The sequence below is a fragment of the Bombyx mandarina genome, chromosome 01, assembly GCF_030267445.1.
Source record: "Bombyx mandarina strain Sakado chromosome 01, ASM3026744v2".
NCBI classification, from domain to species: domain Eukaryota; kingdom Metazoa; phylum Arthropoda; class Insecta; order Lepidoptera; family Bombycidae; genus Bombyx; species Bombyx mandarina.
Genome location: NC_143208.1, coordinates 10,831,800 through 10,856,126, shown reverse-complemented (window position 1 = coordinate 10,856,126; position 24,327 = coordinate 10,831,800). Strand labels below are relative to the sequence as shown.

General features: G+C 39.7%; 2 protein-coding genes across 7 annotated transcripts in view; one reads left to right on the top strand and one right to left on the bottom strand.

Annotated features, from left to right (window-relative positions):
- Positions 1-1,306: 1,306 nt before the first annotated feature.
- LOC114246884 (uncharacterized) lies at positions 1,307-7,589 on the bottom strand. 3 transcript variants are annotated; one of them, XM_089737335.1, is made up of 6 exons: positions 7,519-7,589; positions 5,871-6,008; positions 5,414-5,562; positions 5,005-5,108; positions 4,383-4,543; positions 1,307-1,403 (listed from the first exon to the last, which is right to left on the bottom strand). In XM_089737335.1, the coding sequence occupies exons 1-6, from the start codon at positions 7,587-7,589 to the stop codon at positions 1,307-1,309; spliced, it is 720 nt and encodes a 239-aa protein (XP_089593461.1). The 3 variants fall into 3 exon arrangements, with proteins under 3 accessions (XP_089593461.1, XP_089593416.1, XP_028035417.2); XM_089737290.1 differs by having other exon boundaries at positions 4,383-4,563; positions 5,013-5,108; XM_028179616.2 differs by lacking the exon at positions 7,519-7,589 and adding an exon at positions 7,042-7,154.
- A 5,092-nt stretch (positions 7,590-12,681) lies between these two features.
- The window catches only part of dos (daughter of sevenless), a 34,970-nt gene continuing 23,324 nt past the window's right edge, over positions 12,682-24,327 (top strand). For all 4 annotated transcript variants that reach the window (XM_028179652.2, XM_028179651.2, XM_028179654.2 and 1 more), the window contains exons 1-2: positions 12,682-12,866; positions 13,032-13,160. In XM_028179652.2, coding sequence (XP_028035453.2) covers positions 12,798-12,866; positions 13,032-13,160 — 198 coding nt within the window. In that variant the 5' untranslated portion in view covers positions 12,682-12,797. The remainder of the gene's footprint in view (positions 12,867-13,031; positions 13,161-24,327) is intronic.

Below are 24,327 nucleotides of genomic sequence, written 5' to 3'. Positions count from 1 at the left end.
TGTACATATACTGAGACCTTAGAACTTATATCTCAAGGTGGGTGGCGGCATTTACGTTGTAGATGTCTATGGACTCCGATAATCACTTAACAGTAGGTGGGCTGTGAGCTAGTCCAATCATCTATGCAATAAATAAAAAATACGTAAAATGTACGTCGCATCTGTTAGCTCTTGGAGCAAGTGCAAAAAGTGTCGTAGTAGTCCGTATCATCTGCGGTAAAACGAAGTAAATTGTCTCTTCGAAATAAGGTGACTCTCTACAAAACTTGCATACGTCCATCCGGTCATGACTTGTATTGTCGTGTAGGAGCAGCGGGGACGAGCGATTAACCAAGACTGGTATTACTAGTCTATCCGCAGTAATGCTTAGTGACCATGACTTTTGAAGAGTAAGTTTTCGTTTGGGGGATTACTAGGTGATAAACCAGGATTAACCAATATGATGACCTAAGCGGTCATAATCAAAGAGAAGTCAATTTTAATCACAAGTGAGAATATTTTTATCAATCCCTTCATTTCTGTGTCTGTTGTGCAACGCAAGATATACATTTGTAATGATTATATTGCTCGTATTTTTACCGTTTTTCATTGATGAAGAAAGTTTAGAAAGGTACAGATGTAATTAAACATAGCACTATTAATAATAATAATAATAAACAAATGACAATTTGAAGCTAGATATTCATATTGTAAAAATAAAATTCAGATCTTATTTTTGACATACCCATTATTGGAAATTACAAAGTTTTTGTAAAGTTGTGATTCCTGTAGTCCTAGGACATTTTATAATACATAAATTACTAGCTGTACCTGTCCGCTTCGCTGGGCATTTAAAATAAACATTATTATTTCTCACCCCCACAAAGATTCTCATCAATAAGGCCCCTGCAACAGGTGTAGGGAGTCCAACACTCATATAAATATTAGCCTATCCATTAAGTAAGTTTTCTACATGGATACCAAGTCAATCGGATGCATGGGTCAGTAATTATAACGGAACACCCGTAAAAACCACTGTAGATTTATATATTAGTATAGATTTCTTTCAGATAAATATTGTTTACCTAATCGAGGATGGGCTAAGTCAAAATCCACATGTTCATCTTTTAACAGTATGAATGCTACAACCCACAACGAGAGATGAGGTCGAAGACCCTATAAGTGGCTATTGTACACTAACATTCAAACCCCTAAGTATAAGTTATTACTTCGCCAGAGAAAACGTAGGTAAGCTGATGATATATGACTGCATTAGCTCAAAGTACCAAAAACTACATAAATAAATGAGTAGTCCAAGTCAGTAATTTTATTTCGAAAATTTCCGCAAAATATAATCGTATGTAACAGGTGGATAATTCTCGTAATACCAGTTGCAAGCTTCGTTTTGAAATGGACGCCCTACCCTGAAAAATACGCATTGTAATAATCATAAACGATTTTTCATTTCAATTTAACTACGTTTGTCTACGATAAAAGATTTCGATACTTTTAAAACTACGCTGGCATGTACCTTTAGGACTAATAATGGAACGTAGCCGAGATAATACAGAAAGGGGTTGTGTTATCAAAATTTATCTATTAGAGTCGATAATCTTACTGTGGCATCTAAAATTAATGCTATTGACAGAAAACACCGGTTCTGATGAGTTACGGACACGCGAACCAACCTTGAGCTGTTCGTATCTATTACTATAACTCATATGTGGTAGTATCATCATCTCAGCTTCCCTAATCAACTCTCCCTCTAATTTCTATGTATTACTATTGAAGTCATCGTCTTGCGAGTTTCATTCGTAAAATCATCGTGCGCTGCGATAGGATGGCTTTTCTTCTAATGCAATCTCTACTTTAACCTCACGTCTCGTAATAAACAATGGTATTCACGCTGTGCATATAATTGCCTTTTAATACCACGTGGCCTTTTAATTCCTCTGTGCATGCGTAACAATATTTTTCTAGCATTTTTTCACCTACCTATGCTGATAGCCTTGAGAGGCTATTTTAGCTTCTTGACATTTAGGTGAGCTCGGGGCGCTCAACCCGTAAATGTTGCTAACACTGGCCCTAGTAAGAGCAGTGCTCCGCAGAATCTACCACCGGATCGGAAACGCAACCCACTAAGAAGATCCGGCGAGAAACTTAGTGGGCTGTATCTATGGGTTAATTTTCTCGTGGATCCCTTCATCGCAAGCGATGGGTTCGACGAGTACAGTGACCGGTGCTTGAGGTATCTAAAAGCACCGCTAATGGATCGGGAGGATCCGTAATGACGTACTTAGGGCGACGTCGACTGTTTACCATTGTGGACCGCCACAGGATCGGGTATGTAATTTCCGGCGGCCACAACAAGTGGGTTTTTGTGTCGTGCCGCCTTGTCAAAGTGGCGCAATGATGCCGACTGTAAATACTTGCTGACTGAGTCAAGCTCCAGGTCATCATGGAGATCCACGTTCCTTAGAAATCGTGGTGCTCCAACGGCTATCCTGTAAAAACGGGATAGAATGACTTGAAAGGGTTTCAAGTTGGTGCGGGTCGCGTGAGTGAACACTACACTTGCATAGGTTATGACGAGGCCTATGCAAGTTTTGTAGAGTGTCACCTTATTACGAAGAGACAATTTACTTCGCTTGCAAATCATGGGAGAGAGGCGTCCTAACATGAAGGCGGCACGGTCGCGTACCGTTTTAATGTGGGGTCGAAATGTCATCCCTCTGTCAGGGCGACGCCTAGATATTCGATCTTTGAGGTCCACGGTATAGGCTGGCTAAAGAGAGTGATGGGGCTAGTGGCGGAGGTGTTATCGCGCCTATTAGGAAGTGGGCTGCTCGAAGTGGTATTCGGAGGGTGACCCCTTTTGAAGAGCACCACTGTGCTTTTCATGGGGTTGATGTCAATGCGCCACTGCCGGAACCACTGTCCCATGGTGGTTACTGCGATCTGGAGTCGCCGATGCAATAGCGACTTCTTCCTACACGAGTAGTAGATAGCCATGTCATCGGCGAAGAGCGCTAGGTGTGTCTCCGGAGACTGGGGTATATCATTGATATACAAATTAAATAATAACGGGGAGAGCGCGGAGCCTTGCGGGACTCCGGCCGTCATATGACGGGGGCGAGAGCGAGTTCCTTCTACTTGATATCGAAACGAACGATTCGACAAGTCTCGTATGAGGAGCACGAGTCTGTCTGGCACTCCCATGTTATACAGTTTGTAAATCAAACCGTTATGCCAGACTTTGTCGAAAGGCTTTCGCGATGCGATGTCGAAGCAGAAAGTTCCGGTCGGTTTCCGCCTATTTAGCCCTATGAAGATGTGCTCCGTGAGGCGGTACATTTGTTGTATGCACGAGTGTTTGGCCCGGAACCCAAACTGCTCGTCAATCAATATCTTTTTGGACGCGATATAGTCCCAGATGCGTTTCCGAAGGAGTCGTTCGTATATTTTGCCTATCACTGGGAGGAGACTAATCGGGCGGTGACTAGCGGTTTCATTTTTCGGTTTGCCCGGCTTATGTATACCGATAACGTCCGCTTCTCTCCACACCACAGGAACGATACAGTTCATCATAGCGGCATTTAAAATGGTAGCCAACATTGTTATCAGTTGGACTGTTAAATTTTAAGCGCTCGATTGCGGATACAGTCGGAGCCGGGTGCCTTCGTAGGTTGAAGGTTGTGGATCGCTTCCTTTACTTCCTTTATGGTAATGGGGGGTAACCCGTCCGAGGGCGGCAGGGTTAGTCGACCTCCTTGTCGACTAACTCGGTGTGTTTGGGGTCCACTGTTTGACTACTGGTGGTAAACTGCTCTTGCAGTGCATTGGCCAGTAACTCTGCCGTGTCATCGTCATCGTATGCTGGTTAGTCTGAAGGGTGTACAAGGGGAGGCACAGTAACGATAGTTTCGGACTTGAGGGTCGTAGCTAGTCGCTAGTACGCTTGGTGAGAGGGCGCAAGTTTTGCTAAATTCTTCTTCTTCTATATCGTTCCCTCATTACTGAAGATCGCGATCACATGCGACGTATTTTCAATGTGCTCGATCATGGGTGGCATGGATTGCATGGTACAGGCTACCACCGAGTGCTTCTCTTGCTAGATCTGACCTGGCTGGCGTTCTGCCCACGGCGCGCTTGCCCTCTATGCGACCCGTAATTATGAGCTTCTCTAGTTCATGTCTGGGAGACCGCATGATGTGTCCGAAGAAGCTCATAATGTATTATTCTAAATAACTATCCCATTTCTCATTTCAGGCGTCGTTTAGGCGGGATTTGACTTTCCCTTTTTCTAGCACACACGTAACGTCGATACGTATAACTAATTTAAGTCTGTTTGTATTTACGGGAAGTACTAGAGAAACATGTTGAATGAAATAAATAAATTATACTCTGTCATTAATAAACGTATTTCTTCCTTCGTCATGTTAGCAGCGACATCAGGATAGTCGCGCCACCGCTTTTGCCCTGGATCTTTTGCCCATGCCAGTTGAAATGGACTCAGTCCTGGCACATTCAATTTGGTACAATCTCGGCATTGAGCACGTATTGGCTGTAAATCACACATAAAAACTATTTTTCATACGAAACACCTAAAGTGAGAGTCCAAAAAGCAGTGCTTAGTTTAACGTATAGTTCTTTAAAATAATATTTTTGATGTTGTTTGGTGTGGTTTTTGAATGTTCTAAAATAATGCTAATGTAAACTTCTCTGTAATTGGTGCATGCTTATAAGAAACTATGGCTAGTTCAAGTAACTTTTTTATTCTAATATCACATGGCGTGTCCCCAATATGTGCTAGCAGCCTAATCTAGTTTTTATTTATTTATTTAACTTAAGTCTAGCCCTAATTGATCTTACTCAAGTTTTAACATATTAAATGGACACACGTCCTGCTACATATTACTGCCGTGAATCGCTTGTGCGTTTTGATTTGAAGAATAGGTAGTTTGATAACATGCTCATTAGACTCATTACTCAACTCTGAATTAAAAAATAATTTTATCTTATTACCTTGTTACTATGTTTTTGTTTTAATCCATCGCAAGCATGATCGCGACGATATTTTATACCATCCAGGTCGTATTGATACGAACGAGGAAATACATCTTGATGATCTTTAAATAGAGAAACAAAATAATTACTCTCTGAGATTCAGGAATGGGTTAAGAAAAATACACTGTGGCTATCTGTGAATGTAACCAGTAGATTTGCAATGTATTTTTCACTCGCATTGCTGAAGTCCACGAGCGATAGTTACCATTAACCATCTAGTTGGCACTATACTAATACTCTGTTTACGAAAACAACAAGAATATAAAAAAAGATTGAAATTGAAATTTACCGAAAATTATGACTGACATTAACTTTGCCATTTATGAAGGTACACTAATATTTATGAATCTAAATGTAAATATTATACGTGGTATAACAGTTTCGGTCGTCATTCCATAGCTGTTATAAGCATCATGGAGAACGTAAGCATTCGATCCTGGTTTGTCAACCCAAAAAGCTTTGTCTTTCTGCACCATTCTCTCTATCACCGGACCCGGCAGTTCATCGATAGTAGGCCTATGAAATTTTACGTAATTCAATTAATAAATACCAACTAATAGCTAACGACGAGTTGGCTGATTGTGTTTATAAAACAGCCTTCTTGTAAAACTAATAACTACGTAATTTATGAAGCATAAATCATAATATATGATACAGATTTAGAGTACATACGTGGTTGCTTTGCTGAGTACCTAAATGAGCGAATTATAACTTCAATACATTTAATTTACCCGAAACTTTACAAAGACTGATGAGAAGTAATGCATGTTTTTTTTTATAAACAATGTCTAGTTTTTTCATATAACAGTATAGTATATACAAACTTGGGCGGTATTTCAGCAAGTTCTCGCGTGAGTGGCTGTAAAAATTTTCCAATTGTCCTTTGTGTTAAACAAGGAGGTCGGCCTGGGGTTAAGCTTTCATCAGTCAATACTGTCGATGAAACATTGTCCAAGACGTATCTGTACAAGCAAAATAAAGTATAAAGTATATATATAGGAGTATGTATAATACTCAAAATTTGCCTAAAGGCCTGCTTCTAAATTTCCATTTAATTGTCGTATAAAATGGCCAAATAGGCGTTAAGCTATTGAGGTTTGTTTCAGGTTTATTATTATTATTAAGCAATATTAATATCTACGCGCTTTCTTCATCTAACAGAAACGGAAGCTATTTTCAAAATTAATCAATAACTCTGCCGAATCTCTCTATCGAAACTTTCTATTCTTTTTCAGTTTCACAATTGACACAATGTTTTTCTCCGGTCCTTATTTTCAGTGTCAAGCCCGGATCATAATTGGCTTCACTAACAAGTCACAATATAAATGCGATATATTTCGTATTTGTGTGATATAGCACGTAAATTCAGAGCTTGTTAGGGCTTGGTCAACTTGTGTAACGTCTATTTTAAAACCTGATATTTTTATCAATGTTGCAACTGCTTCAATGTTACATTGTAAGTATAATCAAACGATCTTGTGTTCACGGTTCACATATAAGAAAAACAAGGATTAGTTGTTGCACGTGCAAATAAAATTACATACAATCGGAAGTTTGGTTAAAAGCGATCACGTCTAATCTTGTGGTTATTGTAATAAGTATTAAGTTAATTATTATTAAACCCGTCTTCTCTGAATAACGTTATTACGATTTAGAAATTACCTTAGAGTCCTTAGAACTCATATCTCAAGGTGGGTGGTGGCATTTCAGTTGTAGATGTCTAATCGCTCCGGTAACAACTTAACACCAGGTGGGCCGTGAGGTCGTCCAATCATCTAAGCAATAAAAATAACCGATCATAAATAATATATAATGTACGTTGTTAGGGGTGGGGGGGGACATGAGGACAAAAGGACATGAGGACTATTCATTCAGAAAAAGTTTTATACTCGAGTTCTTTTTTTTTTCTTCATTAACACGAATTAACACATTCACTGAGGCCGCCTAAAAACTAAACTTGCTGCTAGTGCGGTACAAGACAAATACTGCCCGTACCCTTGTTGCTTGATATGCGTTACGGCTTCTATTTTGCCGTAACAGAATAACCAAGACCTAACTTCTAGGGTTCCTACAGACGTGGAAATTCTTCGTATTAATTTTTTTGACATATGTCATATGAAAAGATAAGTTCAAAGGACAGTATTATCGTCAACAGCTCGAAGACAACCAATGACTGAGAGGACATCGACCGAGAAAGGGTTATCTGTACATCAATTGCCTTATGAATGACGGAGCATCACTTGAGAACGTCTCAACCGATTTGACTAATTTATTTTTCGATTTGTCGTAGTTGTGAAAACAAGGTTTGTATGAAGCATGGTTTTTGAATATTTTACGGGAATTTCTTCATAGATTTAGCAATTCTTATAGCGCAGTGTGCTTGGAGTTCACTAGTGTGAAATAAAATAAAAATAGCTCCCTTGAACATTTTACAAATTTACAATTTACTTTTACGAAATATCGCTAACTTACTTTTCGGGGTCATATGAACCTAATTTGGAAATATTGCTTCTAGGATCAGTTGGATGATTTGTCGTTTCCATTTTTACGAAATATTGCAGATAGTTTTAAGCGTAAAAAAAGTTCTTTTTAAATAATTTCATAAAAAAACAATGGCTTGTGGCTTAATTATATCTTAAGTAATAAGTGTATTTATTATCTATGGCATACATGAAGCACATACAACCAGGCAAAGAGGTTAGTTGACCTCACTAAAATAATCCAGAACTTAAAACTAAGAAAATAGGACATTCGTTTTCTATTATGCTTATTATTGATTTAGATGGGGAGATTTAGATGTAGATGGGGAATTACATGGGTGAACGAGATCATTAAGTATCTAATGGAATCCGTAGACATCCCAATAAGACTACCGGCATCCAATTTGAGACGTCTTAAAAAGTGCGTCTTAAAAATAAATAATAACCGCGCAATACAGAGTACAATTATTATTCGCGCCCAGTAATTTTTTTTATTGCCCTAGTAGGCAGACGAGCATACGGCCCATCTGATGTTGAGTGGTTTCCGTCGCCCATGGACTTCAACAATGCCAGGGGCAGAGCCAAACCGTTGCCTACTGTTAAGTACTCTCCACAAGTTTCGTTTGAAGAACGATAAGTCATAGTGCTTGGGCATAGTGTGCGGGTCATAGTGCATGGGCATTCTTCCATGAAGACGGAACCCTGTTAGTGCAATAAGAAAAGCGATCCAAACGCGTTTGCGCAGGCGTAGCTCAGGGACGCACGTTTTCAGAACCACTACGGGGAAACCGTCTGGTGCACTCGACTTATGAACGTCCAGGAGTCAGAGCTCCCGCCTGACAGCACACTCTGTGAAGCAGATATCCGGCAGGGAGCTATCACACCAGGGGATGTTCGGTGGTGTGGCACTCCCGCCGTCCACAGGCGAGTTCGAGGCGAAGAGTTTGACCAGAATGTCAGCCTTCTCTTTTGCACTGTAGGCCAGACTGTCATCAGACTTGCGCAGTGGTGGGAGACTAGACCTGCAAAAGTTTCCTTCTGCAGCTTTGGCGAGCGACCAAAAAGCACGGCTCCCAGAGGGATAGCTCTTTAGTCGCTCGCCAACTCTAGCCATGTGCTCCGACTCCGAATTCGCCGGCAATAATCTTCTTGTAGGATCTGGAAGCGGCGTTATATTTCCGCCTTTCTCCTGAGACGTTAGGAACCCGACGTCTCCTGGCATCATCCCATGCTACGTATGCGGACCGCTTGGGGTGTGCAGCATCCCTATTGGCATTGTTATATCAGGGTCTGCTGCGACCCCTAACGGGCACCTCAGAGCAGATTAGTAGAGGAAAAGCAGAAGCGCCCCCATGGGTAGGATGCGTAAAATTCACACAATCCATCACAATCTGCTGACATATACCGCCAAACTCTTCTTCTTCTTCGATGCCCGGTCGTCGTTTGACGACCAGGATGAGAGAGTGGTACGGCAGCACGGAAAAGGCAATGATCAGACGATCCAAGCAGAGCGTCGACCACCACACTGTATCCGGCCGGATCCATGGTCAGCAGAAGGTCCAACAGAGACGGCTCGTGCCCCTCTATGCCTGGGGCACGGGTGGGCTGTGTCACCAGCTGGAAACTCTCCGTCAGAAACAGTAGGGTAGGCTGCGCCATCTCAAGGTGGTGTTGTACGGCGTCAAGGTTGCTATGTAGACCCCTAACATTGCTGAAATCCACATTAAATGTGGAATCGCCGTTAAAACCCTATTTCTTATCTTGACCTTCATGATAAATGTTTTTGGAGAGTAGGATAGGGAGAGGTAAGACGTTCTAAGTGAAATCATGACAACACCTGAATAAAGAAGGGAACACAGTGTGTAGTTGATCACGGGTTGCGTGAGAGACTGACATAGGACATGGAATGGCCCTCAGTCCGCCCTGCGCACGATCGCCGGGATCCACTTCGGTCTCTGACTCCGGCACGACGACCGCACGACGGAATTTTACACCGGTTGGCGGTTGGCGCGACAGCTGCTCGGGGCGGAGTTTAGTAGTGATACCCGGGTCCCGTGATACCTGCCGGCGGCGAACACCGTTTTACTGGGTCTCCCTATACCCCAGTCAACAACCTGGTTCCGCGACTTCGCACGCACGTCTGCTCCGCATGTTTCAGGTATCATCAGGATTCACCTCCAACAAGGAAGAGGAATGGGAAGGAATAAAACTGGCTCTCCAACCCACACGCCGGAATACAGCTAGGCTATTTGGCGGCGGACTCTAGTTGAAGGGTAGTCGCCAGCCAGTCGGACTAGGTCCTACCATCGGTTACGTTTTCGGCTCCCGTATAGCACCACCCAGGGGTTACTTGTAGGGAGCCGCGGGTTAGACCTACGGAAGCGGGAAGCAATCAGCCCGCAAAAGTTCTAGGGGCAAGCCAAGGCTTTTCATACACAATCTTAAGCAACCCTCTATAACTAATTTTGTTCAAGTAATATGTGATTGTTTTTAGGTTAATACAACTGGATACCTAATATCGACATATACATCAACACGAATACACTATTGAATTCACCCTTTTATGTGTGAACCGTTTAAGGTCGATTGTGTTAAAGTCATCAGAGGCTGACTTTTATTTAATAAATAATTAAATAACAATATAAATGACTATAAAACATATAAGAAAAAAAAACACATTTAAAAAAAACAAACAAGGAAATTAAAGATAATGAAAATAAAATTCCATTGAATATCCATAATACAGCTCAGTGTGGATCGTGGATCTTAAATTTATTGTGAGGATAGGGAAGCATGGCAAACAAATATGTCGATTTTATTTGTCAGGGAAGTCATACGATAGACAGGAGAGTGCTGGCAAAGATGAATGTACATACATAACAGGAAAAACAATAGAATACCAGCAATAAATTTTATTACCCTAGACTCTAGGGCTAGGGTAATAAAATTGACCTCTAGGGCCTAGAGAATGTAGATTTTTTAATTCTAAATAATCCGAAAAACCAAGAATGTAGTTTAGAACAAAAAAAATTCAAATTTTCAAACATTGATTTCGCAAGCTATACCTAGTACATTGCTTTTTAAAAAATTATAATGCTAGGCCCACAGGATGTAAGTGCTCTATAATTTTTTTATGAGTGACTAAATATAATTAGGTACCTATATCTTGTGATTGTGTTTACTGAGCTTGTGATTTTATGGCTTCCTACCGTCGTAAATTAAATAAAATAAAATTAGGAGTTAAAATTAAATTCGCATTCAATTTCAATTTGATACCTCTAGTCATTTCTATGAATGTTGGTTCTAATTGGTGAACAGGCAGGTATACATGCAAACAACAACGTTCTCCAATAACGGTTTTTTCTGTTTGAGGACCGGTGCCGCGGTGGCCTCGCAAGTAAATAATAAATAACAATCTAACAATCACAACAAGCTTTTCTTCGAAAAGGAATCTTAGTTTTTTTTTTTTTATGCCCTTGTAGGCAGACGAGCATACGGCCCACCTGATGGTGAGTGGTTACCGTCGCCCATGGACTTCAGCAATGCCAGGGGCAGAGCCAAGCCGCTGCCTACCGCTTAATTCTCTCCACAAGCCTCGTTTGAAAAAGGACATGTCATAGCGCTCGGGAAACACCGTGGAGGGGAGCTCATTCCATAGTACGTGATGGTTTTATTTACTGTTAAAAAGCTATAGTTTGCATGTGCTTTAAAACCAATTGCGCCAAAAAAGGATTGCGTGTCAACTCTAGAGTGAACTTCTACCACTCACACCATTAAAATGCTACCATTGAATTGTAATAATGTACCTACTTTTTACCAAAAAATCGGTGATTTTGCAAGAAACTAGACCAATTTTCAATTATTTGTTTTTATTCTGTATTATTTAAGATTTACTCTGTAATTAATTATGTACGGCTTAATTATTACTAATCTTATCCCTGAAATTCTGAAGCACATACCCTTCACTTTAGCGAAATTTGTTCTCAAACAACATAAAAGCTTACCTCGAAGGCCTAATTTTGACAAAGCTCTCTCTCTGAAGGATTTATTATTTTTATTGTTTAGGTAGACGATCGAGCTCATGGCCCATCTGGCGTTAAATGGTAACCAGAGCCAATAGATATCTATAGCGTAATTGCCACCACCTTGAGCCTGTGTTAGGAGTTCTAAGGTCTCATAGTTTATAGTACAACGACTAACGAAAAACCAAAACGCATTACAGCTTCACGGTAGAAATAGGCAGGACGGTGGTACATATCCGTACGGACTTAAAAGACGTCATACTACCAGTAATTATGGAAATTATAATTTTGCAGGTTACACGGTGTTATTCCCTAGCCGTGGAAATCAATCGAAATCATGTGATAAATGCAATAGGCACTGATTTAAAAACTGGTACCTGCCTGCGGGACTTGTACACCGTTGCATAGCTTAATACGAATGCAACGGGCATCTTATCCTTTAGGCCACGATTACTTCTAAGTCTGCTTAGATGATATTGCGGCGCACCGCTTATAGCATTGTGAACCAAACTAAACTACATTAAAATAACTTGGCCGGACTCAAGATAGAAACGCATTTCACGCAAATCTAGTCGTCTGGAAAGCAAATCAGACAATCTGTTTTTATAATTTTGTTGCATGTGATATATCCAGTATTGACTAATGTTGTATTTATTAATTAAGATGTGTTTGGATTTGTACAAACTCCTGCAAGAATTTCAAGCTAGTTAAATGAGTCCACAAATACCAACAATACACACAAATACAAGATAAGTAATAAAAATAACTTAAAAAAAGTGCGGGCTCAGTATTTTAACGGTGAATAATCAGAAATTAAACACGTTAGTCTTTTAGAAAAATTGAAACAAAAAGATAATATTTTTATAGATTGTGCTTCTAAATTATTTGGTAACTGCAAGCGACCTTTCACTTTGAAATAAATCCTAGCCTCAAAAGCCACACAAAGTCCTAGATAAATATTTTCATATAATGTTTGGGCATTGATAGTGTGTATTCAATATTTATAGAAAATAATATGAAAAAGATTATGTCACATATACGAAGCACTCGTTAACTATAAACGCATAGACGGAGAATTAAAAGTCTGCGCATGTAGACAATTAAATAGCAACACCATGGCAACACCAAATTATCACTCAAGTAGGTAGTAGAGCAAGGGGAGCACAGATTATACATGGGGGGAGTATGAGCGAAGTTTACAAGTTTTAATGACTCATTTTTTATTTATTAATCATAATTTTTCACGATTATGTCTAAAAATATAGTATTTGAAGGCTGGTTAACAAAATCACCACCTACGAAACGAATATTTCGAACGGTAAGTTAATTTTGGCTGCTTTGAAACTTTGTTGACACTATTTGTGAATGTATCCTTTCAATGTGGATATAAAACTTTCAGGTTTCTTGCGATCGTTTGTCTGTATTACGAGAGTGTAAATTTTACTGATCTATATATAACAAAAAAAATATGTTAATTTTACAGAAATGGCAAAAACGGTGGTTCGCTTTGCGACAGTCGGGCGAACTCCCGGGTCAGTATTTCCTAGACTACTATTCAGACCGAAATTGCAGGCGACACAAGGGCACTATCAATTTAGATTTATGCGAACAGGTATGTTTTTACTCAATGACTTGTTGTCAATGTTTATGTTCTATATACTCTGCGCGAAGCACAGCGAATTGATTATTTCATTTTTACCACTACAATTTTATCAAAACTTTTATTATGAGAAATCTATATAATAACTAACTTCTATTAACCATATTAAAAAAAAACAATAATGTTATACAAAGGCATATTTAACGAGAAAAAATAGTAAACACAGACTTTAAGGTTATTACTTATACATACAGGATTTCATTTATTCTAATAAATATCTATATTACGAAGAGAATTCTTATGTAGGTGAAAATAAACAGTTTTGTAAGTTATACTGTTGAGGGCAATAAATAAAGCCCAATATAGAAAGTGTCGGTATTAAAGTTTAGAAAAAAAGCATTAACATTTACTGTATTTTCAAATGAAAATAGTACTTTGTTATCGTGCCTACTATTAATGCTAAAAATATCTACATGACACATTTTTTCTTGTACAATTTTCCTCATTAAACCAATATAATTATTTCATTTGAAATTTCATAGCTCTAAACCTTTGCAAAACTTCTGTAACACAGTGAAAAACTATCCTAAAAGTAAGAGTAATAACTATCTGATGAAACTATCACTATTACATTTTATAAAGTATTATAATTAATATACTTGTGCATACGTATGTATAAGGCATTTATACATACCCTGCTATTCATCGATTTAGCTAAAGGTATAATATGATTTTTATGAACTGACTTTTTAACAATGCTACAGCGAGAGGTAGAATGTTGAATATATTAAGAGTTCATATGCAAATGTTTACTGAATATGCCCCATGATAAAGAGGTCACAAGATACTGCATATACGATGTCTTTTAGCATGTTTTATTTAGTAACGGATGTACTTAATATAATCCCTAATTTTGTATGGATCTAGATGCATAATTGCATATTTTTGCTTAGCTAACAATACCACGCAAATCAAATTCATTTAAGTTTTAGTAGATAATTTTTTTTCTAAGGAGTTTATAAGATTCAAATAATGTTTCCATAAATAAATAGACACATCACATATCTGTAAAAATTCAGTTTCCATTTTTTGCTCTGTTAAAAAACGATTATTGACTTGTGCGGTCTTATTACCTTGGTGGTTTTAAAAACTGGCTGTGCGGCGTTAGCTTAGAAAAGTACCAGTTCAGATCATTTTGTGAGTGTTACTAAAGGAATCTTTATAGAATGTATAGTAGCATTCTCGGAGATCATAACCAGGGCAACTCAATTTGGTAGAGACGGGATGAGTCTTTGATGGTAGGGTATATGGAAACTTGCATTGATTAGTAATACTTTCGTGTCTATTTCTGCTGTGAAGCAATTCTGTATTTTGGCTTGAAGAGTGGGACAGACATTATTTTGTCTCTTTATGTCTCAAGGTTGATGGTTATATTCACTTTATGATATCTAAAGAACTTTGGTGACTACTTAACATGAGGTGGGCTATAAGCTTGTTACCCATCTACATATTTAAAAATAATTGAATATGAAAGGACTGTGGGAAATTTATTACTATTTTAAGTATGACACCATCAAAATAATTAAATGCAAAAGTATTTTTTATTTCACTTAGCTCTCTTTACATTACGCTTGTAAACTGTCCCATGATCTAAAACAAAACTAGACGGCGAGCAATGTCCCAATCCAATGTACATAAAAATATTTTTTCTCCTACCTACTCCGAAAGTTCGGCTTTCCTCCCGCTGTACAGGGAAGAAAGTGTAACTTTTCCTCCCTGGGTACTAACAAGTGCGCATGCGCGTTAGTGTCTATAATACGTTTGCTCTCACGCACCTAAAATTCTCCGCCATTGTTGTGCTCGGGTAATTTGCAATATTGTGTTTAGTGTAAAAGTGAAATAAACAAAAGGCAATAAAATTTAATACTGAAGTATTGAACAAAGATGAGTTCATCAGACAGTTCTTATTCTATTAGTAGTAGTTTATTTAAAAATTAAAAAACCGTTAAATTGTTTTTTTATGAGTATGGGGTGGCTCCGCCCCCCCCCTACCCCCGCCAGGGCTTCGCCCCTGGACCCTGGCTCGGTACTCCACGAACTTTCGGCCTGGTAGGAGAAAAAATAGTATGTGCACCGCGGGAAAAAAGTAGGACATCTCATCCCCCGTGTTTGCCACCCGAGCCGAATATGCACAGGAGGAAATGTCCTACTTTTCTCCCTTGATGCACAATGTACTATACTTCAGCTATATTGTGCATCAGCCGATTGTCACTATTACTGTTGCATTCATATAGAATACTAGCGACCCGCCCTCGCATCGCTTTGGAAACATTAAATTTTATTATTGATAGCTGAGTCCCGCGGTTATTGTCGTATCGCGGGTGACGCCGCGGGGCGAAGCTAGTCTAAAAAAAGTAGCCTTAGTTACTCCTTATATCATCAGCTACCTATCAGTGAAAGTCTCGTCAAAATCGGTCCAGCTGTTCCAGAGATTAGCCAGAACAAACAGACAGACAGACGTACAAAAATTGTAAAAAATGTTATTTTGGTGTATGTACCGTAAATATAGTCATATGCATGTAGTAAAAAGCGGTTATTTCTATATTACAAACAGACACTCCAATTTTATTTATATGTATAGATTATCAGGATTAAAATCACTAGCCTCTTTTCACAAGCTCTTGTCACTTTTTGTCAAACTGTTTCCTTGTATGTACCAGGTTTGTGATGTCACATAAAGATCTAAATAAATTTAATTGTGATATTAAAACTTGTTCTTTTGTGATAGTATATCTAATTACTATTAACTAATTACTTATACTATGGAAAATTACTGAGAGAACATTACCAAATTTAAAATGATACCATTAGTTTCATTTGTTTCTCTATACAGCATAAAAGTGAAGAAGCATATTAATCTAAATTCTTATATGACTGACTGGAGGTTTTGAAATTAATAATACATATATAAATGTAATTTTGACATGAGATAGTTTACTTAAATCACTGGAAAAAGTTATCAGTGAAATGTAAGTAACAATTAAATAATTACTATGATTTTAAATATTATGTGATCCGTTGTTGTACTAAGTATGTGGAGAGGAGTTTCTTCCATCTTCTTCATAGTACCTGCAAACTATATGACTAATGAGCTATATGACGAATACACCGATCTCGGCACAGTGCTCATTTACAGATATTGCGTCCAGACTAATTAATGAAGTTTCTCCAATGTACAACGTAACCGCTTTTTTATATCAGAAAGTGTTGCGACTTATGAGTCAGTAATAATTTCGGCTGAAACTTATGTTTATCATCTTGGTATAAAGGTGACTCTAATCAAAACCAAAAATTTGCTTTAAAGCCATGTTTTTTTATTGCTTAGATGGGTGGACGAGCTCACAGCCCACCTGGTGTTAAGTGGTTACTGGAGCCCATAGATATCTACAACGTAAATGCGCCACCCACCTTGAGATATAAGTTCTAAGGCCTCAGTCCTTTAGGCCATGATGACTACTAAGACTAAGACTTGCTCTTAGGATAGGACCCTCGTAGAAGTTGAGCATCGCCCGTCACGATTTCTAATAGCCGAGCATCGCAACCACAAACTGGCACCTATTTGTGTAACGTAGACACAGCACCGTCCTTCCCATGAGGAACAAACCACGAATGTTTACTCTACCATAGCATCCACAGTTATGACACACTCGGTAGTCGGATCCGGCGCAAGTACTTTCCGGAGCAACCGTGCCCTATCAGCACCTGTATCGGCCGAGAGGTGAATTGGCCGCGGTCACGATTTAACCAGTCCCCGAAGACCAGTCGAATTGCCTCAACGGTCCACATCAGTAGTATCGACAGATCTTCTGGGCCATGACCGCGGGTACGGACTGCCGAAATTGGGCCTCACAGAAGTTAGCTCGCCACAAGTACCAGCAAGTGACTCCAAGAACCAGGGCGGTGCTTGTCGCCCCCTACATACATGCCGCCTCTGAATGGCTTTTGAATGGTTCTGACCGCGATGCCGTGCTGTAGGTTCAGCACATATGGCCTTTGTCTCTCTAACGGCTACGGACAAAAGCCACATATGGAAGCGCAGTATAGTGCCACCGACCGAATCGCCCCCGCTTAGAGGCGGCGCGTCGCCTAGTCAGGTCCTCCGGCGTTAGGACGAACTACTTGGGTACCAAGTCAATAAAATGATCCCGAGAAGCACAAGTACTATTGAGAATGAGGCCGAGATAAATCAATTGTACCCCGACCTCGAAACCAACACTTATGAGTAGCAATAAAATGGGCACAGTTTCTTTCCTTTTAATGTTGTGTGGGCTTTAGTAATTTGAATGAATAAATAATAATACATATATCCTCTTTGAATTCCTTGCCCAAAATAGCAGTAACTGCCTTAGAATGTTGGAGGGATGGTTACGAGTTAAGAAAGAGAAAGGAAAAAATGGATAGCATAGAGTGAATGGCCAAGGACTTATCGATGTGAGTTAATTTGGGCTTAGAGAAGCTGGAAAATGTGAGAAGCTTACATTTAATTAGTTCTATTAAATTCAGGTTTGAATTTAAGCTGTTTCGTTTCATTCCGGGTCGTTTCATAGTAGCCTCTTCAGCTTCTTCTTCTAGTTCGTCGTTGAAATCCATACCCAAAGTCACTTGTCTGACCAGTTGCATCTGGTTTTTTGTTCAACAGCCTATGTTTTCATCAATATATTTTTATTCGGGTGTTAAAGTCAGCTAGGTAAGACTTAGTTGTCTGTCACCTGTTTTCCCTGTCATCAGATCGCAGCTCATTTCACCAGAATGAGCTGTCCCCTTCCAAAGGTTTTAAATCTGCAAGCTAAGCGTTCAGCCAGTCATAACGGCTGTGCAGGCCGCCTTAGGGAATGGCCATCGAAGCTTAGGTAGTCGCCTCCTTCCATCGAATCAATGACCTAAATTATCATTATTGATCTAAATTAAGCTTAGTAATAGTCGTGAGACGTCTTTGAATATCCTTATGTTCACTCGAAAAAGTGATAAGTCTTGAACACATACATGTCAGCAATGGCAGGGGAATCGCTAAATCGCTTTTTATCTCGTTTGAAAAGAATATTCTTATATAATGTCACTTTGTAAACACCGTGCAGAAAATTTCAGTCTGCGGCGGGATTGTCTGTTGTAAAAATGATCTGTGGTATCGGACTGTGAACGCACTTTTCCATTAAGGATGAACACTACGCCTTAAACCTTACAAAGGATAAGCATGGATTTTTAAATAGATAATATAAATTAATATCATTATTTTTAGTCAACTTAAGAGGTAAGTTTTTATGTGAGGCCTTGCTTGCCTTGTGAGGCTAGGTACTGAACCAGGGTGTACCAGGGGAACCAGGATAAAAATGATAATAGTTTACAATAATAAATAAATTTAAAAAAATCATCGAAAGTGACAATGCGGTCCAAATGCCTTCACTTTTGTATTTGTTAAGTAACGCACCGTCCGCGAGAAGCTAAAACAGCCCCTTAAGCTACCAGCGAATAGGTAGTGGGGAAAAAGCAACGTAAAACATACCTAATGCGTTTATCGTGCTTGGGATAATTTAGTTGGTGCGCACCCTCTTATAAAGTTTTTTAACCTTGCCAATTTAACGGAAATTGACCAATATTGTTTTCATGGTAACGCTGAAAGCTGCCGCTAACTTAGCAATAGATTGAGTATCGTTAGCTTCCACTATCGCCTTTAATTGTCGTTATTGATTTAGTTTTCGGGCGACTATCTAGTTCATTTTTTAGATCAAATTTTCCATATCGGAAACGTTAAAACTATTAACGAGTAGAGTGTGTTCGTTTATAGTATTCATTCCGTACACGTCATTAATTAATATTGGGAGCCGTTTGTCCGGTATTGCTACCGCAATGGAATTCTTGTTCCATAATGCTCGTATTTTTTTCGTGTTTATATTGATGAAAAAGGTAAAAATGTAGTGTTTATTTCCCTACCTATTTGCTGGTAGCCTAAGTGTTTATTCCACGTAGGCGCGGACACGAAGGTGAGCTCACGGTCTCAGCCTCAGAGAATTTATTAACGTTGGCCCTAGCAAGACCAATGCTACACAGAATCTACCAGCGGATCGGAATCGCGATCCACAGTGAAGATCCGGCGAGAAACTCAGTGGGTTGTGTGGTTAGTTCACCTCGCCGGTCACGAAGAACAGTTCGACGAGGACGACGACCAGTGCTTGATGAGCCTAAAAGCACCGAAAGTTCTATTATTGTCGCTGTTAGTACTGTTAGAAGTGTTTCTGACAATGAAATCTGGTATTTCAACATCTTTCCTTTAGATTTGCATTTGTAGTGAGATACTTCAAGTATTTAATTAATAATACCATGGAACAAAATCACCTCTAAAACAAGAAACGGAAATTATTTGAAAAAAATATATTATGTAATGATTTAAATTTTTGTTACTGGCTTACTTTTTTGAATATGAAACTACCTACTCGATGTTAATTGTATATTCACGTAGAATTTATATGCATGAAAATTGTTTTTTGTTAATTGTAGGATAATACTGTATCCCAGTCCTTTCGTGCTTATGCTGCAAAAAGTTATCCCAAGTTTAGGCTAGATACTCTGCTCACCGAGTAACTTGGGGCATACAACTGAAATCATTCAGTGTGGAAGTCCAAGAACAAGCGTCATTATTTATGTTTATAACGCAGCTCGTAAATGAACTATTCATATCCATAGAAGATTTACAGCTTTACTCAGACTGCAGTGTACCACCAATGCATTAAACTCTTGCTGCGAATATTTATTGCTCTATATTTTAGCAAAGATATGATAGCCGCGGAAATAGTGGGTGGGAAAAGTTTTATTCCTTTCTGAACCTACGAACATATACACCTCGTAGCGCGATATTGTCATGTCCTTGACAGTGTGAGGCTATGCCTGACCAGTGGTGCAAAAACTCACTCGTACTGTATTTAAGAACAAAGGTGACGTACATGCGACAATTATAGGGAAATAAAGCTCATGTCACATAGTATGAAAGCTTGGGAGAAAGTGATAACGAGGAGAATGAGAGAGGAAAGTGAGGTATCTTAGAACCAGTTCGGGTTTATGTCAGGACGCAGTACAACGGACGCCATTTTTTCTCTTCGCCAGTTGTGCTAAAAATACCGCCGTGCAAGTAAAAACGTGCACATGGTGTTTGTTGATTTGGAAAAAGCGTATGATGGGGTTCCCCATGAAGTTCGGTGGTGAATCATGAAAGTGAAAGGATTGCCAGGGAAATACCAACGGCTTGTTCGAGCTATGTACGGTTGAACCAGTACGTACGTACGCTCCGCAGCTGGCGATACCGTTCAATGTAGCGGTAGGCTTATACAAGGATCAGCTTTAAGCCCTTACCTGTTCATCTTAATAACGGATGCCCTAACATCGGACATACAGCAGGAGGTGACCTGTTGTATGCTATTCGCCGACGACATTATACGCGTTGAGGAGGATGGGCCTGAGGTACAGATGAAACTGGCAAAACAGAAAGAAAGGTTGGAAAACCTGGGTTTGAAGATCAGTCGAACAAAAACCGAACACATGCTTAGTGATTTTAGTGATTCTTCAGACTTCACGCCAATCGCCTTTGATGGTGTATCCCTGCCAGTCTGCTCCGATTTCAAGTACTACGGCTCTAAACTCCAGGACGACAGCAACTGCGACGGCAACTCCAGCGACTGTGACGTAGCAAATCGAATAAACGCTGGTTGGGTGAAATGGCGACAGGTCTCTGCAACAGCATGCGATCGTAAAATGCCCCTTCAGGCGATCGTAGAATGCCCCTTCAGTTCAAGGGGAAAATTTACAAAATGATCATTAGACCTGTCGTGCTGTATGGATCTGAATGTTGGTCGGCGAAAGTAAAGCATGAAAGAGGAGTGCGGCAGAGATGCGAATGTGAAATGGATGTGTGGAGTGACAAGAATGGACAAGATAAGGAATGAGTGTATCAGAGGAAGTGTGAAACTGCCTCGGTAATTAACAAATTAAAGAGGGGACGGTTAGCATAGTACGGACATCTGATGCGTAGAGAGAAAATCCATGTGACTAGGAGATGTATGGAAATGGTAATGCAAGGAAGAGGGGGAAGAGGGCGACCGAAGAAGACATGGATGGAGTGTGTGAATGAGAGAGAGAGAGAGAAGAGAGTGTTGAGATGACGGCTGATAGAAGAGAACCCATACAGTACTCGTACTGGTACAATCCGGGTACACGTTTCAAGGTAGACTGTAACGATAAGTTTAGTGTGTTTCGAATATAAGTGGCATCAGTGGCTACGATTTGCTTTTAATTATTTTATTACTTGATTGTCCAACGTGCTTACGCTTTATCTGGTGTAAAATGTTTGACGTTATTTGTTGTACGGTACGTTGTTGATGTCTATGGGCTCCGGTAAATAGATAAATAGATGGTAAACAGATGGTGGGCCATAAGCCCGTTCGTAGTAGTAACTACTTTTAATTCACATCTTGTCGCTCCGCGTTCGTTAAAAAGGCTGTTAATTGAAGTGCACCAGCTACACATTGGGACCTTAAGACAGATATCTGGGCCAATATACTTTATCCACTTAAATCACGGTTCCACTCTTTTTTATAGTTGACTAAGGATTTTTTTCTTAGAACCTATGAAGGAGAATTTAAAAACAAGTTTTTACTTGTTCTCATTCTTGATATTATTTGCTCGTTATCCCAATTACACCATTAGGAGGACTTGGAGATAAAGCTATACGTTTGCTATAAAGCTATACAAATAAACATTTGTTTTATTACACTGGCAGAGGATCCAGTGCAAAGTTCTTGCAATGTCTGTAATCATTTCAAGAAAGCGGTAAGACACGCAAATCCTATTGTCACGGCCACTGGTAACTACGTACCCTGCGGACCGAAGGTTAAACAATCTATGTCGCCCTAAACACGTCATTTCGGATCCACCAACGATGCTTTTAAGTACCTCAAGCACCGGTCACCGTTTTCGTCGAACACGTCGCTTGCAACGAAGGGTTCTGCGAGTAAATAACGACATAGCTCACTGAGTTTCTCGCCGGAACTTCTCAGTGGGTCGCCAATCCAATCTATTGATAGATTCTGCGAAGCACTGCTCTTGCTAAGGCCAGTGTTAGCAACGCCCATAGGTTAGAACTCCGTGAGCTCACCTACTTGCTGAATTTAGTATGACCTCTCGAGGTCAATAGAATAAAACGAAAACAGAATAAATTAAAGCAAAAAAAAACCTGTAACGACTTATGTACATGAAAGACGGGCCGGTCTCTCATTCCACCTGGTCAACTTCCGCCTAGCGAAAAGCTGTAAATGGTGACTATATGCCATAACGTACGAGTATTTTCCATTAAATGCGCACTTTGAAACGTGGTCGAAATCACAATTTTAATGGATTAATGGCTCTTTTATGTACAACTTGACGACAAAAATAAGCACGACGGGGCTACCTACAGCTACATCGTGTCAGAATAGAGATAGAGGGTAGCTAGGATGGAGAATAACGAGAGCATTGCTGCCATAGTATGATGAGAATGATGCAGTAGTACCGACTGTGGTCGTTTAGGAGTCTACTACTTTTAACTCAGGCGCATCTTACATTTCCGTCAGTACATATCCGGCGAGGAATCAGCGGCATTAGTTCATATCGCGCAATTAATATAAACAAAAATTGTTCTCAAATATTAAATGTATCAAGTTTTTTTTTATAGCAGCAAAAAAATTATTAAAATTATCGAAATTTCCGGAGCCTATGTGGAACTACTTAGAAACACTGCGCTCACCAGCAGCTCGTTTCCAGAGGTCTTTTATATTACTATGGGCACGGCAATAAACTTTCCTTTACGATGCCTTCGGAGCGTAATATCATAACCCTTTTCAAACGAAATTTGGAAAGAACACTAACCGATAGGTAGCAACTCAGCAGTGCCCCTAATATTGTTGATGTCCATGGTCGTATGCGTATAGCTATTAAGGCCATAAAATACAACATTGTGAACGGTTACGCCCCTTCTAATCACTTAGTGTAAATGCAGCTTCCATTTGTGGTATGCCAATGAGTCATTCCTGTAGAAAACTTACAACATCGGAAAAGTAAACGTCAATAAAATACTTAGTGCGGCCCTGAACGGCACCATTAGTGAGTACTTTATTCGTTTCAAGAATCATCTGAAAGACATGTTTTCAGTGTAGCTATGAGTACAAAGTATTTTTAAAAAAAAAAAACGTTCACATGTGTTTTTTTATTTATTTCAATGCTAGGGAAATTTATTTCTTTTGTAGTACAGAAAAATAGCGTAGTATTGAATCAATTCCAGACTTAAAATATTGCAAGAAGAAATTTCAGAAACCGCACTTACAAAGGTAAGGTTTCTAGATTGGTGGAGCAGTTTTAATATTTTCGTAAGATGAAAAGTGAAAAACCGTTTATTTGATAAGATCTTGAAGACACGTCACACTAAGATGCCCGGTTTGTTAAAGTTCTAAGGCCCCACGCGGGCCGGAGCGTGTCCGTAAAAGGAAAATTATGTCGCCTTCAGGATCGGTTTTAAGCTATTCACTTCGGGGCAAGTTAGCCGAATTGTCTTCATATTCGCTGCCACCGTGCGCCGCCAGGTCTACTTGGGACGGCCTACTTTTTATTTCTCGTGTGGGCTCTCTCCTGAGAGCCTATCCACGTCCAATTGCGACGCATAGTCATGTTGTCAATTGGCATTTTCTGGCACGCCTTCTATTGGCGTTCTTTGAAGATCTTCTCAGGCCACAAAATACCAAGTATTTGCCGCATGCAGCGGTTGATGAGAAATTGAATCAGCTTCGTGAGTTTTTTGGTTACTTTTCATGTTTCGCACCCGTGCAGTAAGAGAGTTTTCACGTTTGATCGGAAAGACGACTTCGCGCCACACTGGTCGAACTTTTGCAAAGCCTGCGCTTTGGTCATTCTAGAAGCTCTGTCCTCGTCTGCTCCTTTGGTTTGTGATACGATGCTACCTAGATTTGCGAACTATTGTACTCTCTGTGTCAGTTCTGTACCCAACGTTAGCGGTCGCAAGTTTTTTCCAGTGTACATTCCTTAGGTCTTCTTCGAGTTGATCTTCAGACCACTGTGTCTATCCACTGTCTGACCATCATGGAAG